At 38.4% G+C, this 23,683-nt stretch overlaps 1 protein-coding gene across 3 annotated transcripts in view; it reads right to left on the bottom strand.

Annotated features, from left to right (window-relative positions):
• Positions 1 to 23,683, bottom strand: part of CACNA2D1 (calcium voltage-gated channel auxiliary subunit alpha2delta 1) — a 434,743-nt gene that overhangs the window by 356,722 nt on the left and 54,338 nt on the right. For all 3 annotated transcript variants that reach the window (XM_050894497.1, XM_050894513.1, XM_050894504.1), the window contains exons 2-3: positions 20,162 to 20,243; positions 1,998 to 2,114 (exon numbers count right to left, since the gene is read on the bottom strand). In XM_050894497.1, coding sequence (XP_050750454.1) covers positions 1,998 to 2,114; positions 20,162 to 20,243 — 199 coding nt within the window. The remainder of the gene's footprint in view (positions 1 to 1,997; positions 2,115 to 20,161; positions 20,244 to 23,683) is intronic.

Below are 23,683 nucleotides of genomic sequence, written 5' to 3' on the forward strand. Positions count from 1 at the left end.
AAAAAAAGCAACTGGACTGAAGGAAGATCCTTCCCCTAATTTAATCTTCTTTTACATCAGGGAACTGAATCGTATTACCCTTTTCAAAAAGTGACAATGGGCTTGCCTAAAATGAGGTAGGCACCCTTCTTCTTCCACATTCACAGAAAAACTGTTCTGGAATCTTTTCTAAAGTAAGCATGAGATACTTATTTAATTTTCTTAAAGTTTTAAGATCAAACCACCACAGACACACACAAACCCCTACATTAATCTTAAGACTCAAGAAAATATAAGATTTGGCTGTGATAACCTAAAAACATCACACTTATATGGGTTGATGGGAAAATGGTGGAAAAACTGGTATGTTCACAAAGGTCTGCAAATGGCTTCTATTTTGCAATAATAATACAAAGTCCACAGAGTGTTACATAAACACATGCCCCCCAAATTAAAACAGGAAAACAAACAAAAAAATCATATCTATTTTACACTCATTTGACTGAAGCAGAGAAGCTTTGGCCCAGATAACACTGATGTACATTGCATGTTAGGGAAGCTATGGGAACTGGAAGAGTGAACTCCTGCTAAGAACAAAAGGCAGGAAAATGAGTACCTCCTATGGTACCTACGCACGGACAATGGACTAAGCAAAATCTCACCACCTACAAGAAGGCTAGTCCTCAGGATAGCGTGCAGCAGCAGTTTCACTCTCAGACTGATTCTTCACCTGCATGAAACTGTACTGATAAAAGGACTGCTTGGGTGGGACTCCTCTCCCCCAACTTTACACACCTACAGTATAGACATTTACACTGAGGGTCCTCTAACAGAGAAAGAGAGAAGTAAGTACTTCTGGGCTGTAGTTCCTCCCATTTTAAAGTCTTATTCAGAACATGTCAGGTCAATCCTGACTGAGAATTGCCTGTTTTATTCCACTGAACAAAAAAGGAGCTTAGGACGACCAGCTGAGTAGATGTCTGCCGTTAGGTGAATTAATCCCTTTCTTCTCTCTTTCACTTTAAATGACACGTCCAAATTCATCTGCAAGTCTATGTGGATATGTAATTGCTCAGGGAATCCCAGTCTGCTGTTCCATCCTTTAAACCTATTTCTAATAGCTCTACTCTGTAAAAAGCATGTTTATGAATTCATCCGGATCCCCCCGTGCATGTTTGGTCAGTATCTTCTGAAAAGCACTCTAAACTCTTATACGAGTCAGAGTGATGTGAGTAGGAATCAGAAAAAGCAATCACCCAGGTTTGGTGTCTTGCGGGATAGGAGAGAAAGGGACTGCTGGCAAAAGCACTTTAAAGAAATGGCTACTTCTTTTTTAAAGTATAAAGAATCGTGAGGTTACAATGCAGCATGGTCTTCACACTAATAGTTCAGGATTAATTTTGCTGATATGAAACATGATTGAAATACAGATTAAATTAGCAAGTCAGAAATAGAATAGGTATGGAAATGAATCTAATTCACACAAGGCTATATTTGTTAAAGGAGAAGAATTAGTTGCTACTATCAAGAAAGACTGAGTAACTAAAAAGATGAAGAGACCAAATATCAACAGATGTAGTTAGCAATAGTACCAAAATGAACATCATGACTTCAAAGATACCATTATTTTTAAATCACATTTAAAAAAAGCTCTACTTTTTTCCCCAAGATCACTACTGACTGTAGAGTACAGCGATCTTCAAGTCATAAACATTCATGTGCGTCACTTGGAGGAATATTTTCCAATCTATTTATAATTTGATTTGTTACTTGGCCATGGTTCCTAATCTGTCCGTCAATAATATTATAAGTATCTGCCCTGTGCCAACAAACTAATGAGTTCATTTTCTACCATGAAGTCACGAGCCATCTTTCTACATGTCATGTCCTGTACACAACAGGCTGACACTGCCCGTAAGTGTATAGGCAGCAAAAATAACAATAAAATCATGTTTCAATAATAAATAAAGACTTTTTTTTTAAATGCTAAACAGAAAACCTAATCCATTGGTACTCACCACCAAGGCTTTAGACCTGTTACTCAGAAGTTTTTCAATGTCTCTGGCTGCAATTTCCACTAGCTGACGAGGGTTGTTGGCTTCTACAGTATACAAATCTCTGTTTTTCAAATAGATCTGCAAGAGGAAAAAATGGAAATAAATCAAAATGGCAACAGACATTCAAAATAAGCAAAGTGACTTGACAGAACAGGCATTAAGATGTCCTCTGTTCTTACTGGAAAGCTTCAGAAAGACTATTGCTAGGAAAGTCCAAACGTGCCTTGTGAAAGAAATACTTCACCTTTTTGTCTGAGAGGTAGAAGATGCCACTAAAAATCATTTCATAGATCTTCAAAACTGACTGTTTCTAGTGACAGACTATTCAACTGCTAAATGCTTAAGGAATCTGATTCCCATAGAGTGCTGAGAGAAAAGTAAAATGGAGATCCTTTAAAATGACCGAAGTTGAAATCAAATAGTTATTGTTGAATTTAATTCTTCCTTGAATGCTGAACAACAAACATACCATTTGAAGTAAATCATTTAAGTTATGCTAATGTAATCAGTTTAGTCCCTTATCTGTTTATGATATTATAGTGTTAGTATTCATGAGGAAAGAAGAGAAGAGGAAGAAAACAAATAAGAAAAGAGAAAAAAAGAGAAAAGCAAAAAAAAAGGGGAAATGGGGAAAAAATGAAAGGAGAAAAAAGATGGGGGGAAGAGGGGAAAGGAACTATAATTGTGTTTCCCCTCTATCATGAATAAAGGTTATCTCTGGTGAGGAGCCATTAACTGTTTCCAAAGCAGAACACGTATATAAAGGAGATAATTTGGTTTGTTGAACAAAGCCACTACAATGAAATGCATGCAACCACAAGAAGTAAAGAAGAAAAAAGTAGCAAGAAATCCATTTGCCTATCTCTGTCCTACTAGAACTGGATAAAGAAAAAATACATTGGGGGGGGGGGGGGGGGGAGTGGATACCTTATGGCTAGCTGGGCAAATGGGGAAAACTAATTTATGCAACCAACAGATGGCCTGAGTTTACTCAAGTACTCTGCCTCTCCGCAACACTGCCTGCTGGGGGCTGTGCTGTCTCCCGGGGAGTAATTCCAGGCACAGGCGGGAACGGGTCCAGCGCTAATGCACTGGCTGCCATCCAGCACAAGAACCGAGAAACTGCAGACCAGACTGAGTCTACCAGCACCGCCAGGTTTCTCAGGTTAAAGCTATGGAGACCTTAAAGAAACTCTCCAAAATATGCCTCTGGTGCTCGTAGCTGATCGGTATTTATCACAAGTAAATTTCTGACAACTACAGTTATAGCTGCAAATTTTTATCAAGCATGTCTCATAAGCTGTCATAGGCTTTTATCACTTTTGAATTTCATAACACTTATGTTGGGTTTTGTTTTTTTTCCTTCAGAAGTACAGTCTTTCCTTTCCACCAGTAACTGAGTAATTGGAATATTGTTTAATTCTTCATATAGTAGCAATTATTTTAAAAAAACAGTGCATCATGAGCAGAAAATCACTACAAAAGAAGATAGTTTCTAATGAACTCAGATTATAGTTTGGATACTTTTGAGGTGCTTGATTTTCAAAATTGCCATACAGAAAGTTTATCTCAGGCATAACCCAAAATCTCTTTTTTTTTTTTTTTTTTTTTTTTTTGAGGACAGATCTTAATAGTAGAAATGGCCTATAGGCCAATTATTAATCATCAACATTGGAAATAAAGACATTTTATCCTACAACTGATCACTACAGAATTTCTTACATTTTTCTCTGAAACACATTAAATTTGCACAGTCAGCAGTGGGATTCGGAGTTAAATTCACTGTAGTGACCAGAAGAGCCTTACAGTCCTTGAGGCAAGGCAAGAGTAGAAATCAGTTTTACAGATCCAGATGGTTTGAATCAAGAATAGAAATTTCAGAGGAGCACCTAAATTGGAGTGACCATCAAATCTGCAAAACTCTCAGGTTTTCCCATCATCAGAAAATATTCACCCTGATCACGTAAGGAACAGATGCTGGAATATGGGTGTTACCAGGTGTTCATGTCTTATTCTTTGAAGAGAAACGTAGTGCCAAATTCTTTAGACTTCATTCGTGACTGTGTGAAGTACAACTGCGTCAAAAGTTACTAAATTTATAGAAGAATAGTCACAAGATTTTGCAAATAGGCTAGAAAAATGTAAAATAACTTTCATGGAAGTTTTTAAACAATAATTTAAAAAATCATTTTAAAGCAGTCATTTATTTTACTTGTGAAAATGTTTGGTTTGCTTTATTAAATTTTTTCCTGGTTTCTCTTTTTTTCAGATTTGTTCATGCAACTGCTTTTCATTTGCTACTCAATGGTGAAAGCAATAAGAAAATTTAAAGACAATCCCTTTTCATTTGGGCGTTTCAATTAGGCAAAAACATCTTAAAATTTGGAGAAGGCAGTAGTTCATTGCAAAAATGCCATTTCATTTTAATTAAATTTTTCACTCGATATTATAAACAAATATTAAGAAGGCCACAAGCAAAGAAAACACACAGTAGGGGCACAGGCAAGTATGTGCTCAGGTAATGCAGGTTTGTAGCAGACAAATGATAGGGATGACTTGGAGACTGCGCTGACCAGCTATATAAGAGCAAGCACTGTAGTGCTGATTCTTTGACATTTTTAAGCACTCAGTGAAATACGTTTTCTAACAGGCTGTGATCTAACAGCCTCAGCAGAAGTTAAGGTGATGGCGCACAGCATCCACACAACCATGATTTTGCACCCCACCAACCAGAAACACAATATAAATAATTTATTGGACTTAATCTTTCAATATGGAGCAAAGTTACAGTAAACCGTACTGGTAAGGGATTGAGAACCTGGATGGAAAATTTGCACTTTCATCCCTGTGTCTAATCCGTTCTTATAGCAAACATATGATCCTATAAACCCCAATTTGAAATGCAAATTTTTCATACACCCCATTCCTATAGGGAAGTTGTTCCCATACCTCCAAGCTTGAATAGTTTGAAAGCTGCAGTTTATCAAAGCTTTGTAGGAAAAAAAAAAATTTCGTTTTTCTTCTCCAGCACCAGCTATCAGATTAGTTCAGAAGCCTGAATCATTGAACAAGGAGATCACCATCACAAGAGACAGGAGTCCTATTCATACTTCAACTTAAAACCTTTACAACAGGCATTGTGGGTCCTACCACTGAGAAAGCCTGACTCTGAGGCTGGCTTCACAAGCTGTTATTTGTCAGTGATTAAAAAAAAATAAGGAAAAAAAATTCAGAACAACTCCCCCCCAAAAAAACCTTCAAGTCTTGCACAAGATGCCACATAGAGTTGAGTCAGTGACTCTCTTTCTCCTCCTCTTTTCTTTACCCCATGGCAGTGCTCGGAGCACCTATCTCCCCTGCTTCTGCCACCGGTGGAAGATTTATCACACAAGCTCCTAAACAAAAGGCATCAGAACTTAATCAGAACTTCACACATTTCTTTATTTTCCTGAAGTGTGAGACTTGTCTCAACTACCAAGGAACAGTGTAAGAAATATTCACTAATTATTTAAGAGGTGTGTACATAATTTATTTGTTGCCTGCTCCCCTTTTCTTTAATTCATCCGTAGCACTGCAGCAGTTCAGCACAACGCCACACGGGGCAATGATACGCGCTTCAGGGTTTGGCACCCTCTGACAAACTTTTCCTTCTCCAAGCCTCCCACCTAGCAGTCAAACGCAGTTAGCAAAAGCTCATCTCAAATAGCCATAAAGGGTCTTATCGGCAAAGGTGTGCTCATTCGTCTCTCAAAATGCAATTTGGCAGGCTCCATGGCTTGTTAAGAAGAGCTAATTTGAACACATTTTATTAAATTGCTTTGACCGAGTGAATGCAAGTTTCTGTTGGCTTTTACGTCTAAAATCGTTTTTAGTACTTTAATCACTAATGTTTTGCTAAAAGCTCTCCAAAGGGTCAGTAAAACCCTACCACTTCTCACAGAAAAAAGCCTCATTGCATGACTAAGTAAAATCTGTAAGGTCACAGCACAAAAAATACTTTAATTTTTCTCTGAACTCAATAGCAATGCACTTCTTTATTCAGGTAAGAAAGTATTAAAATTGCTTTCTAAATTCTGGTATAATGAACTGCAAGGTTTTAGGGGAGAGAATATGATGAGGAGAGTCACATTAGGATGAAACAACAGAAGAAGGACAATAGTTGAATGTGGTAAATATCAGAAAAACTGCCAGCTCCTCAGCAGAACATGCCCCTCTCCACTCAGTCTTCAAGGACACCTTTATAAATCTCTCACAAAGAGACATTCTCCTTGCTTTCTATAAGACTCGCGAGGGAAAGTCAAACATTTCTATACAAATTGAGAGAGAATGAAAGATGCACCTTCATTGCATGGCTCTTGCTACACTGTGGGAGGCATTGGGGCCCACTGTAAGATTGAAATTTTATTTAATTGGTCCTCATGCTTTATTACACTCAGAAAAAGTTCCTGAGAGTAATAAATTATCTGTGCTTTGGATCTGTGGTCTTGGCACTGTTTACACAGACTACCCAAATAACAAGGAATAATAATTCATGTTGAATTATTCTAAACTATAATAGAATTCCTTTGCCTGTTATTTATTTGTTTGTTTGTTTTGAAACTGTCAGTCTCCCAGTTTAAGAAACAACAGAGCCTTTTCTTCAGGCAGTGGTAACCTGGCTGAGGGCCCAAACATGGGACATGAACATGCCAGTCTCAGTTCCACCACCGAATGCTTTCATGGACATAGAAGTCATATGAGACAAGATCTTCAGAAGTTCAAACACAGAATTTCAAAAGTTAGCCAAAAACACGGTATCTTTTCCTACCTTGAAATATGCTTTGGAATAGCGAAACAAAATAACTCAACAATTCCAGTAATACCTATCTATACAAGGTGAATCTATTGATATTTTTATTATTTCAATACTATTTTCAAGACCACTTAGCTCAGCTAGGCTGACAGGACACCTCTGTCAACGATCAATGCTTTATAATCAGTCTAGACCAGCTGGAGATTATCATGATGGTAAAACTACTGCTCAAAGATACTACTGAGCTTGGGACCCCAAATCAACCAAAACTTTCTGGCGGGTCTTCCTCCATCTTTTCTGAAAGTGACTACACCAAAATACTAAGAGTGCTTGTGAAATCTTGAGCTAGGTTTTACAAGCTTATATGCTAAAGTAATTAACTTATTAAATAAATTTTAAAAATCCCTCCGAACAGAGCAAAACTTAAATAAAGGTTTTGTAAACTCTTCTCTTCCTGCCCACTCCCCGCTTTTGGAGGGGGCCTCCCATGGCCAATTCCCCCTGGTCCTTCCAAAAAGTGTCTTGCTTTCTACCACCATGGGGCACTAATAGGCCTCAATGACCATGACCTGCCTCACTGGGAACCTCCGCCTGCACCCCTGCCCACGGGCTCCATTTCAGCCCATTCCTCGGCTGCGGGATAGGTATGCCTGTCTCCAGCCCTACCCCTTCAATGGACCTTGACCTTATGCCATAGTTATCGCATCTCCTAGATGGACCCCTCAGATGTATGTTAAATCTTTTCTCCAGTCCTGTCCCTTGGATGGATACTGAACCTACACTGTAGCCTTGTCTCCAACCTGTCCCTGGCTCCATCTCTTTTTACTCCTGACTGGAGGCCCTGGGTGAAACCTAGACTTGGTTCACTGCTTGTCATAGCTGAGACTGCTGACAGACCCTATTACTAGCATCCAGCTCCCATAAAACTGTTCAGTCAGAGTTCAAAACTCCCCTCTGCCCCTGACTGAGATTGAAGCTACACAAAGGAAACTACATTATCTTGGCATTAGCTGCCCAGGACTAGAAGAACTGGGGAAGGTTTTTCTCAGGTGCTTGCATGACCTAATCTGACGCCACGTTCAGAGCCAGCACTCATGCACCAGCAACTCCACATTACTTATTAGCTGCAGCACAATATGTCATGAATGCAGAGAAGTAGCTTAGGTACAGAGCTGCCCTCAAAGCAAAAGAGCATTCAGAGCCTTGATTGATGGGGAGCAAGGTGCAGAAATACTCCGGTGTCTGCAGGACACTGCTGGGGTCCAGCCCAGCCAACAGGTCCAAGATAGCTTCTGAAGTCCCATCCAGGGCGTACGGCTTTGGGTGCCACTTGACACCAAAGCTGGTTCTCTGCAATGTGTAATTCTCTGCTAAAACCAGTAAGAATTGAACAATGATGCTTGCTCTTTGCTAGCAGTTGGGGATTTATGTAGCTTTGGGATTTCTAAACCTAAGGCTGAGCAAGCACCCAAGTCACCTTTATAGTTACTGAAAGGAACAGGCACTTCCAGAGGTTTATTCGTTCTAATACAGAATATTTCTATCTGCTCCTTACCTAGACAAAAGAGAGTTACCTTACAGCTCTTGATTGAAGCAAAATCCTTGCCTAATAAACCATATCAGAATATTAAATAAAAAAATAGCTAATGGGATAACTTAAGAGTTTTTCTAATTTACACATCTACTTCAACTTGGCCCAGGATGTTGGTCAGCTCTGAGCTCATTCATTGCTCTCCGTTCTCCCTCTTCCCATCCAAAAAAAATCATACAGACTGACCCCCCCAAAAAATTAGTATCTCATCCTAAGGACAAAGGAATCATCTAACTTGGAAAAAAAAGTACATTTCTTACTGAAATTTTGAGTAATGTTAAAATTTTCAAAACAAATATTTTGATGAAATGATATTGTTTTATCAACAATATTAAACACATTTTACAGAATCACAAACAGTTTCAGTTTTAGTAACTTTGTTTAGCTAACAAAATATCAACTAATAACACCCACATATTCACTAATTTTATTTTTTGGCTTGATGAGTGCCATGAAGTTACATGTCATGATCTCATTTATGTGAGAAAAGCGGAGAAGGAGGGCCGTTTGACAGACATCCAAACATATGAAGAGATCTTGGGAGCAGGAAAAGTCAGAAAACAGAAATAACCACTCCAATCCATGTGAGTGATTATTATTGCTAACTTTTTATTACACGCACAACTAACTTTATTATACACACAACTAACTTTTTACTACACACAACTATTATTGCTAACTTTTTATTACACACACAACTTTTTGTTATCACAAACAACTATATAATCTGCCCAGAGGCAGCAAATTCTATCTTCTTACTACCGTATCCTATTTCCAAAGTTATACTAATACTTTCTCTTTCTAATATATGCCAGAGAATTTTTTTCTCACAAGATATTTCTTTTTTGAATCACAAGTGATCCATTGTGGAACACATTGAAAAATGCTCCTTCCCAAGGAGCATTCTGTATGTTCAAAGAAATCAGTCTGAGTATTTTAAATATGTCTTACTCTCTGCTACATATAATGTATAAATAAGATTACAGCTGCTCCCTAGCAACTCACAGATGCCTTCGTTCTTGAAATTCATGGCAACAACACAAAGGAAAAAAACACCGCAATAGTTTACTGTAGCTGTTGCTTTGCAGAATCACTTGCCTGATCACTGACTGCTGTAAAGGTCTGGGATGACAAGCAACAAGGCAGCTGACATGTTGAAAACCATGATATATCATAGCAGTGATGTGCACATTAGGAAAAAATTATTAGAGCTAGTTCATTCATAAGTAATACATTCAGGCTGAATTCTGCAAGATGCTGGGAACGCTTACGCCTCAGTTAACATCAGAGAAAGTGTAAGTAGTGCCAGAGTCAATTGGCTCACTCAGGTGCGTACTCAAAGGAAAGCAGATAATCAGGCATACTTGGTAGGATGGAATCATCAGACACTTTTGACTGCTGATAATTAACAAAGTAGTCTAGAGGACTTTAAAATTAAAAAGTAATTTTTGTAATTGTCACTTCGTATTGAAACCTTCATAAAACATGAGTTCAGCTTTGTACCTCTGCTATTGTACAAACATCAAAAACAGATCTAAAAATCCCCCTTTGTTAAGAAAAATGTATTTTAAGGCATTCAATTTTGTTTCATGGTGATAGCAGTACAGTATTAAATAACAAGACTACATAATTTATTGGTTTCACAGCAGTTTTATCTCAGGCTTTTAGCTGAGACTGGATGAGAACCCAAAAATCCCAACTCATGATGAGTGTAACATGTACAACAACTGAATCTTTCTTGTAACAGAAGAAGAACAATAGGAAGAAAGTGTTTTGTGTTTCTTCTTAATTTCTGGCATATTTTGAGGTCGGCACTTACGTAATTTTTCAAACTCACTTATTCATAGGAAATTTTGTCCTGCTCAGCTGCTCTTAATGCAATTTAACACCTACTGACTCCCTCCCCAAAGCTAATTTTTAAGTCGCAGGGAACTAGCAGAGTCTTTTTGGTGTTTTACTAGCCACAGGACTTGGAAACTGATTAGCTATAATGTTCGAGTTTTTGTTGGTTTTGGTGCGTGTGGGGTTTTTTTAAGGAAAATCGTGAATTTGCTCTCAACTTCTACGAAAACCATCTGAACATAAGCACCAATAGGATAGATTTTATTAGTGTTAAAGCCAATGGAAAGTTATAAACGAACCAAGAACAGTGCTTTGCTCAAAGATTATCCAGATCATCAAAAAGTAATTAAAACGATGGTAATATTAGGCCATCCCTTCCCTTGAGCCTGAGCAAGCTTTGTTAATAGAGCCACCTATTCTTAGTGACTTACAGCTGATTTCGTTTGCTGGAAGAAGGAACTCTTCAAAATGCCAGTTTACTGCTAAGGGAGCAGAGGGAGCGCAGCATCTGCAAATAATAAATGAGGCTCCCCTTGTTTTGACAATCTCTTAATTTCCATTTGGATTACAAAGAGAACTTGCAGATGTGTCTTCAAATTTCCCAGCCTGCATTTTTAAAAGTGATTTAATTTTCCTGACATCTCGACATTGGTTAGCAATGTGTAAACTCAACAGAATTTAGTTTGGAGGATTCTATTTTTAATGCCTGCAGCTTTGGTATTTGGTTGCACATAGAACATAGCAGTGGCAGTGGTATACCCCAAACGGGACATACCTTTATACTGTATTATAAAAAAAACCTGTTACTGTATTTTGGGAATCTCTAACCAGTCTAACCCATCTCATACATTATTTTAATTCTGGTAAATGGACTCTGACTTCTCAATGAATACCTGAAATGCTCATGTTTCACTGTACCAAGCCCTTCATAATTCCATTCCAAATGTAATCCTGACCTCACTTCCCTTCGCCACACCCCCCTCAGACAGCAAACTGGTCTCCTTGCCTTAGGGATGAGGCAAAAGACACAAGTGTCAATAGTGTGGAATAGCCAATTTATGCTTAGAAAGAATTCAGGCGTTTCAGAGCACCAGCCTCATACACAGCCCACTTGGCCAAACTTCCTGATAAAATATCATCTATTTTATTACACATTACTGAGGGCATTTAAAAAAATTAGAGTTGCTTCCTTGCTTTCAGATTTTTCTCCTTCTTGTCCTTAGAAAAACAATGTAACAAAACTGCACTTTTGCGGAAAACTGCAGTTGTAGACCTACCAGAACCACTCATAAAAATGCCCTGAACTCAGGGAAGTTTCAGCAAATATAAAATCGGTAACCCAATGAGAATACAAGAAGTGCTTCAACAACTTCAAAACATTTGTTTTGTTTAAATTTTCATTTCAAGATGACACCAAAATTTAGTTGTATTTGTTTTATATGGGTAAAAAGTCTTCACTGTTTTATTTTATGTTAAAAAAAAGTGGTTTAGTCTTTTGTTCCATTGAGGACAACAAAAAGAGACAAAAGGAGAAAAGAAAGGATACAATACTTTTCTGACTTTTGAGATCACTCATAGTGAACGTCACTGGGTGGCACAATTTATTGAATAAATATTCCTTAATTCCCATATTCAACTCATTGAAGCACTTGCTTTCCTTTCTTAGAGCACTGGAGTGTACACCCAGGCCACACAGTGAACAACTTTACAGTTATGCAAGTTGTGCCTACAAGTGTTGTGGTATTAGTTACATTTTCCATTTTCAGGGGTGAAGAAGGATGGAGGGTGGACACCAATACATTAATATTTTACAGGTCAGAAGTCAGAAGCGTCTTAAAATTCAGGATCAAAATACTGACAAACTCATCAGAATCTATAGCAATCAGAACATTCAAATGAAATTCAGACTTACAAAGTCCATAGACAAGACCTCCAGAGAAATGTAAACCAAATGTATTTATTTGGGTTGTTATTGTTAAAATCAAACCATCTTTTTTAAAAAAAAATCAAGTTCTCATATTTCTTCTTTATATTTTTCTTAATCATAAAACTCTCCATCACTTCAACATGGGTGAATGTAGTATATTCTGGAATGTGGCCATATATCCCCTAGGTCCATCTGGTAGTTCAGCAGAGAATAGCATGAGGTACAAAACTCTTTGCCTTTGGCTAAAGCATATTCAAACTGAATCCAATCTGATACAGTATTAAAAAAAAAATAAAGCTGGTAAAAATAAATGGAAATTTCAATTCTATGGATCAGCTTAATTTTTTTAATAAATAATTGCAAATTTATATAAATCATATATAAATAATTTATATAAATTTGCTAATTCATCCCATTAACTTTATGATTTTAATCATGCCGATCATTGAGAAAAATAGTGAGAACGAAAACGTTTACTGCTAACTTGTCTGTCAGACCGCCTTTTGAAGCAGGAATTTCAGACCACCTATGACAGTAGGGAAGACTCATCCAGATACAAATTTTACATTAAGTTCAAATAAGCTGTTAAAGCCTCCCCTTGCACAGACCTCTATACAGTTAATGAAGAGAACAAGCCAAGCTATATATGACAGCTTCTACAGGTAATAAGTTAGTGGCATGCCTCTATCTGTAGAGCCTCTAGAACATAACACTAACTTAGCTAAAATCTGCAATGAGTCCAACAGAAAATTACCCCTAGGTTATACTCCTTCTGGCAGAAGGAAGCTTTCCTGAACATCCCTGCTCCAGGGCAGTTCAAATCAGAGACCAGTCTCTCTTACAAGTCACTCATCTCAGTTAAACTCTAGAGACTGATTCAAGACCTGAAAAGCTAAAAGCATGGACTGGGAATCTGCTGCCAATCTGAGTGCTTCAGCAGACTCGCACCATCTGTGCATTAGGCACATAGACCTCACACTGAGCAATGGATGAAATGTGCTCATGCAGAACCTCGGCTGAGTGTTCGGCAAGAAAGAGCTAATTATTATAAAACAGCATTCAAGAGATAAAATAAATAAAAAATTTTCTAACAGTTGCTGGTGGACTCATTCTGTGAATGGAACTCATTGCCACATATCAAATAGCTGTTTGCAGCTCTCTCATTTTGGAGGAAGAAACGGTATTTCTGTCTCAGTATGAATATCATTTAAAGGCCAAGTCAGTCTATATGGGTTCACTCCGCAGCTCCTGGGACTGTAATAACAGCATGCCTTATGAACATCATGCATGGACTGTTTTTGCAGTGATGTATCAAAAAGGAAACAGATTCAGACTAGATTTCCTTGGAACTGCCTCTCTATCTGCTGTTTCGTTCAATTATGCCATTGCTTGAAAAGGTTACACTGTACAAGATGGCATTTTTTTGCCATAACAGTCATAGTGAAGCTCCAGTGTTTTTGTCACGTCAAAGCTCTTAACACAGACCCACATTTTTAATACAGTGTTTATGTAAAAGAGGATTCTCTTCAATCAGTTTGGAACAGACAAGCTCGTGCATTGCTATAAGGCATGTTCTGTACTCTGAGGTCTTCCTTTCTGGGTACTGCAGGGATCCCTCCCTCCTCTCTCCTGTCCCTAGAGGTATTTTAGGAGCTGGAAATCAGAAGCATACTTGTTGTAGTTTATTAGATTAAAAGAGCTGTCAATTAGCTTAGTCACGGGTCTTTGCTGTGAAAGGTCTATGTAAAAATGGAAGTTGAGCATACTTCCATCAAACTGGGACTATGTATTTACTTAATTCTGTAGTTCAGTAAGCTCTTCACCTATTTTTTCTGCACGCTGAGGTAACAGTTTGTAGGTAAAGAACGTGACTTTGAACTTTGTGCAGTTTTTTGTCTTTACTAAGACAAAATGCCTACTGACAAATGAAGCTAGTGAGATCAGATACATCCTCAATATTTATTTTGCTACATGGATTTTAAAATTCCATTAAGCTGCTGTCTATTCCTTCTTATTTTGTTCTAAGAGTCTATTTGCTCTGTAGAAACCGCATATCATTCACACCAGAGCAGCTTCATAATGCCTGACAGCACAGAGAGTTCATGAGTAAGACAAAGTTACATGAACCTTTTTAAGTTGAAAGGACAATTACATGACTGGGGTTTTTGTTATTTAAATACACAATACTTCTAACATTAAAAGGCATATATTAAGCTGTGTCTTTGTTGAGAGATATTTAAAGAAGCACATTGGACATCTTGTACCTCCTCAAAAAAGATTTTCCTGTGTATCTTGTCTTCCTGCTTTCAAATCTCAAGTTGTTGTATATACAACACCTTCTTCTTATAAACATTCCCTTTGCTCTTCTAGGGAAAAAAAATCTGTTAAATCATAGAAAGGACCCAACAATACCCTTTCCAGCTGGGCAACTACAGCAGCAGTAAGATCAAGCTATAGCCTCTGTTTCTTGTGTAAAAATGTTTGTTTGTTTTTTTTTTCAAAATACTTTTTACCTGCTTGAATTGTAAATTAAATGTTGTTAGGCATGATTCTTAGCAAATGTAAATCAGTGTAATCCACTGAAGTCAGTGGAGCTCTACCAGTTTTCAACCAGCTGAGTATTTTGGCATCTTGAATCCTGACTTCCTGCCTTGTTGAAGCAATCTTTGCATTACTGTAATAAGGATATTACATTGGTATTAAATCCAAGTTGGAATTGCCCCAAATCTCGCCTAAACTCCTAATAATGTCCAAAAAAGCAGTATTTAAAAATGTACTTTAAAACTATTTTTGGAAGACCATTTTGAGACCATTCCCAGATAGTATAAATAAGACTTGAAGGACACAAGGAGGAACTACACTTTAAACACAATCAATCTTACTGACAACAGAACTTACATTTAGATGTTACTAGTATTTGTGTTGATTCATACCACCAGAGTGGTAATTTACCACAACTAATTCAGAGGAAGAATGATCTGGAGTTAAAGTTTTAAATGGAAAAATTAAAATCTGAGCTCAACTCTTGGTTGGATCAGGATTCTCTCTGTATGGCAAATATCAATTAGTGAGTAAAGGCACATCTATAAATTAAAGATTATATTTCCTCTGTGCACCATAATAAACCTCAGCTCTCGCCTGCCTCTCCATCTCCTACACATATCCATTTTGTCTGTTCCTTCTACTCCAGTTATACTGGTTTGCTTGGTTAAGGCTATGGACAAATGTAGCCTCAATGTAGAACTCCTAATTTAATGGTATCCAACCTTTCTTTCACAATTTTGCTTACTACAGGCATTATATTGTTGTCGTCATAAGAGAAAAGGTGTGTGAAATGTCCGTTGGTATAAACATATTCATATTTTCAGAAACAGAGTCACTATTGAAGTAATTCATTAAATCAATGTGCAAATACTTTCTCTTTTTTAACACTATGTGGACTATTCACAAGTATATTATCATGTATCCTTGCTATACAGATATTTTCAAAAGTTGTGATTAATGAAAGTTGCAGTGGTTTACAATGGCTCTATTATATGTGCAAAAGCAAGAGGAAGAGTGGTTAGTCACTAGGACAAGATTGTGATTCCAAGTCACTGTAAGAAATTTGTCAATCAACAAAGAAAAGGGAATTCTCCTCTGAGGAGATTCCTCTCCTTAAACATGTTTCCATTAAATTGAGTACATGTTGAATATAAACACCTTAAATATAAAAAATGCTCTCCTTGTCCACACTGCAGAACAAATCAGACTTTTACAGATCTCAACAGGTCTACTATTCACCTAACAAGTCCCTCACTTGAGTTTAATGGTGGTTTAGATTTGAATTTCTTTATTCCTTTGGAAGTACATATTACACTTTAAGTTTTACATTCTCTCTGGTCAAAAGCTCTCTCAGTCCAAAATCAAATTAACTGAGAGTTCAGGCAGTGCTCCTATGCATCTCCACGATGGCCGGAAGAAAGTATTTCACGGTTCTCCAGAAAAAAACATTGTGTAGTATAATTTCCAGCAGCACGAAGACCCACAGACATCCAACGCACATACAAGCACGTATAGCACTGATGAACCCTGAGATACCTTCAACTAGTTATGGAAACACCATAAATTTGCATGGCACAGCAGCTAATTGAAACTGCCCTGGTTTTTGAAGAACTAGTCCACTCCAGCTGAGAAGTAGTAATTAATTGTGCTACTTTGAGAGCTATCTTGCTCACTTTAGAGATCTTCATAGAAGATTCAATTGTATGAAGAAGACACAGACTGTCACTTCAGCTGAAACAGTGGGACTTCTTTGCCTGAGTCCAGGGAGAGGTTGACCAGGCTGTGAAATGGTTATAATCTGTTACACGTCCTTGCTATGCGCTTTAACCTCATCACTTGGCCAAATTAAAATTGATTTTCCCTAGAACAAGGAAAGATATTTCTCCTGCCAAAAATCTGTCTGACCAAAGTACAGCTTTCCAACTCTACACACTCTGGTACTACAGCTGTTTACAGAAAGTCATGTCTACTAGTTTATAATAGGAGCACTCTGCTCCTTCTTTTTGTATTAATCATTTTGCTTTTGGAGGGAGGAGGGGCAGAAAAACCAAACAAATGTAATCCTTTTTTGAAGTTTTCCAAAAACATGAAGACTACAGACTTGGTCCAAACAATTCTGGAGTTAGAAGGAGGAGTAAGTCAGAATCAAAGCTGAAAATTCAGTCTGGCTGTTAAGTATTTTTAAAGCTTGAGCAACTGAAGGCAAGTTCTGTGAATAAAAGTGACAGGCATGCAAGCATGCTGGTTTTAATGTCTTGTAGTCTCCATTTTTCCAAGATTGTGGTTCATTTCAGAAGAGATCTGACTAAACATTTATAGGCAGCAAGCAGAAAAAAAAAGGGTGTCATTCAAAAATGAAAAAGTGACAATAGCCTGTAAACAAGAGGAAAGAGGGAGAGACTGCACGGTTCACACCTTGCAGGGCTTTACATTCTCCCTTGCAGGCAAGAGAGCTAATTAAAACCTTGTGGCTAGAGGAAGACATCATGCAATTTCGGTCAAACAGCTTTGATATAGAGGGATCTTTTACATGGAAACATCCCCCTTTCATGCTTTTAATCCTAGGATTACAGGCACATATTGACCACCTTGTGGATACCCTCTGAGATAACTTATTATTTGCTTGAAGTGTGCTATAAATTTTGGCTTTCAAAAAGAAAGTTGCCTACACTATTCACAGACTAATGTTTTTTTTCTCAGCGTGAATGTCACTGTGGTATACTTTAAGTGTAGCTGGTAGCACTCCATATTATTATGTTTGCCCAGCAGTTCTCATTATAAGACTGTTTTAGCAGCTTGTAAGTTTGCCGAATATTAACTACATAAACTAACATTTTCCTCAGGGAAAAAAAGAGTGACAGCGTCAACCTCTTGGCTTTTCACTATCTATTTTACTATGTGGTCTTTGCATGGAAAAGCCAGGCAAAATGGTTGAGACATTAACTCATTGTTTTGCTCAAGTTAGAAATCCTCTATAACTCATTTCCCTTGGAAATACCCTATTGCCCCTGCACTGTAGATTAAAAACTACATGTATTCAAAGATACACTTTTTACTCCTTGGTGTTTAACGAATTTTAGCCTGAAAAGCACATGCAGGTCACTGCAGAGATTTTATCAGCTAAATCCTTGAGAACCTACACACAGGTGTATTGCAATGCAGAGAGCATCACTCCTAAAGAATGTCACACCTCCTCTGCAGCTAAAGCTCAGACTTGCTGTGGTCTCTCCGGTGATCTCTACACCCTTGTGGTCTAAGCAGTGGGAGAAAGAGGAGACAAAAACTGAATGAAGAACAAAGGGCAAGAGATTGGGATATGGAAGTAGGAGATAACAGACTGGAAATGGCAGGCAAAGAATAAGGAGAGAAGAGACTGGAAGGGGAAGAGAAATAGAAAAAGCATGCAGGAGAAAACTACAGGTCTGGGACTGAAAACTAGTGATGGAGAGAAAGGTGAGAAGGGGGAAGAAAAACACCTGTGGAAGAGGAGAGATGCAATAGGAGTACTGGGACAGGCTGGCCACACACACCTGGATAGAATGTTTTGGAAATGCTGAGGCAAACTAAAGAGTCCAGAGAGAGGTGCTGAACTGGAAAAGATGAGGAGAGGGATCCTAAAATAGGGATAAGAAGCCAATGTAAGGGAGAAAGGCAGACTGGCCAGGCAGCAAAGGTAGAAACTGAGACAGAAACATAGAATATGTTGAGGAGAGATGAAAGATAGCCCACGCAGCCCAGCAGGAATGGAACGGAAAGTCCAATGGTGGATCAGCGGTATGATGCTGAATGAGGACACAGTGGGGAAAAAGACGCAGCAAGCACAGAAGATAACAGATCACACCTAGATCAGATGAGCAAAAAGTGCCCTCCCTCCTCTTAGCAGAAACTCCTCACCAAAACCTGGAGAGAGACATGATTCGCAAGCCTCGCTGTTCTCTGTCAGCAGAAACGTGTGAAATCCACCTACAAAAATTCCCATCAGTGTTCCGTTCTGGGTAAACTTTGCGGTTCCTCAGAAAGCTCAAGTGATAGACATTTCCGTGTTGTTGAGATCCTATGCTGGAAACCCATGTGTGTATCAATCTGATGCTTTGTGTTAGGATTTCAAGATTTCATTTTCAGTTCATTTGGGGTTTTCCAAGATTAAAAAAGTGCATCTAAAGTATCTGCCTTACATTGTGTCGCAATATGAAGCACTCAAATATTAGGAAAGGCCAGAACTAAAATATTCTCTGCAATCTTCATTTATGTTCCTCGTGTACATGCAGTGACACAGCCTTTCCTTCTATAGGACAGTGGTGATTCCATCGAAACTGAAGCTTCCACAATGTAAATGTGGACATCTGAGCTAGTCATCTAGCCTCCTCTTATGGTCAGTAATGAGAAAATGTCCTTCTGGGACAAGATTCACAAGATATGTGGATGTCTGGGTAAAAAGTCATTAAGGTCAAAGGAATACTTTAATATACAGTGTTAAATCTGAGAAACTTCACACCTGATTTGTCTGTGTGTTTCTTAATGGCTTTGAAACACAGCTACTATTCATTTCATGGATCTTTTGGGGAGATTATGGCTTCTGAAAACCAAGTGTCACAGCTTCATGTTCAGTTCCCCAGCATCAAGGGCTTTTGTTGGCTGACAGAATAACTTCTTTTCCTGACGTAACAGCAAAATTTCCCTTCATTATACAGTCCTACATCAATCCAGAGATCCATTGGTTCACAGAAGGAGCCATGGGTCTTGTGCAGGGATAGAGAGAGGGAAATGTATGATCATGTGGTTGCATGCTGGATCATGATGTATACACACAAAGTTGTATAGGCAGTGTAATCCTGGCATTTTCTGAATTGTTACTTTATTTTTCTGTAATCTCAGATGTGTTTTTACCTTCTATGAATGGAATATAGCACAAAAGTTTCTTCTCAGTGACAGAAAAATTGAAAATTCTTCCCTAAAACACACTTTGGGTTAAATTGAAACAGCTGAATAAAAGTAGTTTTCATTCTCATCTACATTTCTTCTAACCAAAAACTGCCTCATTTCAGGAAATATGTGTCAGAAAAATAGTCTCTCTTGTTAATAGAGAGCAGAATTTTCCACTGCCATGAATGGTTGCTTCCTGGATACCGTATTTGACAAACATATAACATAAAAGCACTTGCTTCAGGTGGAAGTGTTGCAACAATGGTAAGCCTTATGTCTGATACTGCAAAGCTGATTAAATATTAGCAATGAGCAAGTGCTGCAACATTAAGAGAGTGAATTGCTGGATGTCTGTGTTATTCATTTCTCTCTCAGTAAGCACTGCAGAGTTTAATTCCCAAAAATCTTTTTGCTATGTTGGGATGAAATGATTGTAATACCTAGATGATGCACACCATTCACTTCACTTTCTAGTATTGCAGTCTAAGGCACCTCTTCTTACTCACCGCAGCAAGCTGGTCCACTCCGCTTGCAGTTCGTGCTAATGTTACGAGATCTTCTTGCATCTTATCTACCCATGATTTTATCCTACAGAAACCAAAAAGAAAAGAGAGGTGTCCAATCAGATCACTGGCAAATGGAACTTGCAGACAATTACATAGCACAAAAAAAGGGCAAAAAGTCAGAATACGTTGATAAAATTGAATAAAAAATGTACAAGACTTGTCTTTGACTGCTAAAAATAATAAGCAAATGGACCAAAATATTCAAGCTACACCCTGATGGTGTTCTCTCTCACTGACTCAAATCTAAGCCACTTCCTTTTTTCTTTCTTTTACTTTTCATCAGCTGGAGTTTGCCTGGTGCTCTCCAGGACAGACACTGTCTTCACCATCAAGTATATCACTGTAGCTGCCTCTTACTGACAGGTACCAAGCTCTGTTTCCAAATGCGATAGAGTCTAACTTACCTTTTTCTTTTCTTTTTTTTTTCAGTAGAGCCTCTACCCAGCCTTGATGACCTGATTCTTCTCATACAGTTTTCTGTGGTGGCTGCCACACTAAGCCAGCTGTAAACCAAGCATGTCATCGTACCTATCTGTAGCAAAGATCACCGCAACAGAGCTGGTACGCTGCTTGCTAGGACAACCTGCCTGACCTGCAGCTCACTCCCAGCAATGCCTTTCCGGAGGGCCTTGAGGTCCCTCTCCCAACAGATAGCACAAGCAGAGAAAAACAGCAACTGAGAGCAGGCTGACAAACCAGAATAAATCTTCTGGCCTGTAGCCCCTCTCCAGACACTCCAAGGAAGCAGCAGCGGGACAGGCAGCAGCGGGCATAGGCGGCACGAGCTGTTTTGGCACCGTATGCCTGCTCCTGGCTGCTGTTTTTCACCAGGAAACAGGCAGCGATTTGCTCGGCTCCCTGTGCCCAGTAAACCTGACTCTTTGGAAAAGCATTGGATTCAATACAGTTTTTACGTTTCTGTGCCATGTCACATTTTGTAGCAGGAAAGGAGCCATGGTACAAGTTTATTCCAATGGGGTCCATGTTCAGAAGCAGGTTGTGTCGCCTGCCTAGCCAGAAAGTTTGATGTCCAACTCATCTATTGTATCATCCCTGTCATTATCACAGCTCTCTGCTCTGAAACCTGGAACAGATAAATATATTTATCCTAGCCATTTCCTAGCCTTAATCTGATACCCAAGGAATGACTGCTTAGATTATTCATGAAAGTAGGAAAGACAGGAGAGAGAGAGACTCCATTTTTGCTGCAATATGGAAAATTTGGAAGACTAAGAAAGAACATGGAGGACTGATTTTACTCCTTCTTTCCATGGTCATTAATACATTTTTTTGTTAAACTACAATCAATATCTTAGAAGGGCACAATCTCTATTATGGAGTTGCAACTTGGCTACTTTTACTAAAGGATCCTTCCTCATGCTTTAGAAGAAAGTGATTAGTCATCAAAACACAAAAGATTAGGGCTGTGACATCAAACATGAAGGACCTTCTGGCAGCCCAAAATAACATGGGTACAGATAGGAATGAGAACTACCTGGACAGAAAGGTACTGAGTTTTACAAAAGTGCCAGATTTAAGACAAATCCCTCTTTTCAATCAATAATGGGTCACTCCTCAATCAATACACTGTCTCTCATGAATCTTATTCGAATCCTATTTCCTACAAGCAGAATACTCTGACACAGTAAACAAGAACTTTTTGAAGATTTAGCTCAAAGTGTCTTTGAGGCCTTCACAAAAAATCTGTTTCAGAAATTGAACTAGCAAGTTGTAACCATGGTTTCTTATTACCCATAGCTTCTGCCCGTGATACTACTGTTGTCATCCTCCCTCCAGCCCCTGGCCTGGCTTGTTTGACACTCTCTTTTATTGTGTCATATCCTTTATTTTCTATTGTGTTGTATCTTTGTTTTTCCCTTCCAAATCTTTGGAAAAAGAACAGTGATTTCACTCTGTCTGTACAGCACTTCCCTTATTTCCTCACTGGACTCCAGGTGTTTCAGACATATAAAAATTACATCTTAAACCACTATGAATTTAAAAAAAAAGTAATGAAAAAGTTTTAGACTGAAATTATTTCACCACTCTCCTCCATCACTAAGCAATTTTAATTGATACACTTTGCAGGGGCTAGAAGCTTTCAGAAGACTGTCTACCCTTTAAAATCTCAGTGCACTCGACGAAGACTGACTTCCAGTCCAGATGGCAGAATGCTGAGTTATAATTCCAAAATTTTGGGAAGAGGACTGTATTGATTGAACAACTATGTATGCCAAATAAATAGTGCAAGAGGAGACCTTATCACACAGGTTGTGATTATCTAGATTTCCATGAACAATTTTTTTAGCTTGCAGGTATTTTTTCTAATTTGGGCCAAGCTTTAAAAAACTCCTTTAAAAGACTGTAAAATCAATGTTTCTAAATAAAATTGTTCTAAAGTTTTGACAGGAGGAGTTCCACTCTATAAAATACTCACCGGATTCTCCATGAGGAAAAAGGATGCGCAGAAAATTGTGGAAGTTGTAAAAAAAACCATGTAACATGGAATGTAAAAAATGCTTACTGGGACAAACCCTTTGGCACTTAAAAAGGACTGATGGGTACTAGAACAGTTGTTAGGAATTCAGTTATCTCATAGCTGATTAGTAATAAACTGCCAATAAATTAGTAAGAGTAAACTTCTTCACTAGCAATAGAGCCTTTTAACGGGAAACTATAGGAGTGCATACCGGAAGAAGGGCTTGAGCAAGTGTCTTCAATGGAAATCTTACTGATATGTCATTTCCAGAGGTACCCCTTCCATATCATGGCATGAAAAGAGGATTTACCTCAAAATGGGCCTACCTCTTAAGTTGGTATATCCCCTACTCCCTTCACAAATCCTGAGAAAGTCAGGGAGCAGCAGCAGAGTGAGTAAAAAGACTGGAGACTCCATGAGTTTGTCCTCCAGTGCCCCACCAGAACTCTCTGCTGCAGAGCTTAACATCTCATTAAACGCTTACAAAACAAAGCGTGCTAAGGGAAAGACCTCCAGATAGACACGATATTTTAACAGGTGTCCAAAGGCTCCTTTTACCCACTGTAACTGAGCGGCCCTTTCTCTAGATTTTTCTTGACACTTCTTACCCTGTGTGTGATTTGACCATCTTCAGGCTATTTTGCCATTCTTTGGTGAATGTTTGCTGCACCATTTGAGTCACTTTGCTAGCTATCTCCAAGCCAAATAACAAGTAGACCCCTTCAGGTTAGTGTTGATGCTTTTCCATGGAGGTTCAACAGAGGCTAATAGGTGCAACAGGTCAACAGAGTCATGGTCTGTATTTGCTTTCTGCTGTTGCACTGTATCACCAAGAGTACTATTACTGCCTTATTTCTTTGCTCATTCACATCCTACATCTCTGATGTGGCCACATGAAAGTGATGTATGTTGGGTTTAGGGACCAATTACATTTTCATTGACTATTATACTTAATTCCTTCATTGTTTTAATGCTCCCAAACC

Source organism: Gymnogyps californianus, chromosome 1 (genome assembly GCF_018139145.2).
Source record: "Gymnogyps californianus isolate 813 chromosome 1, ASM1813914v2, whole genome shotgun sequence".
NCBI classification, from domain to species: domain Eukaryota; kingdom Metazoa; phylum Chordata; class Aves; order Accipitriformes; family Cathartidae; genus Gymnogyps; species Gymnogyps californianus.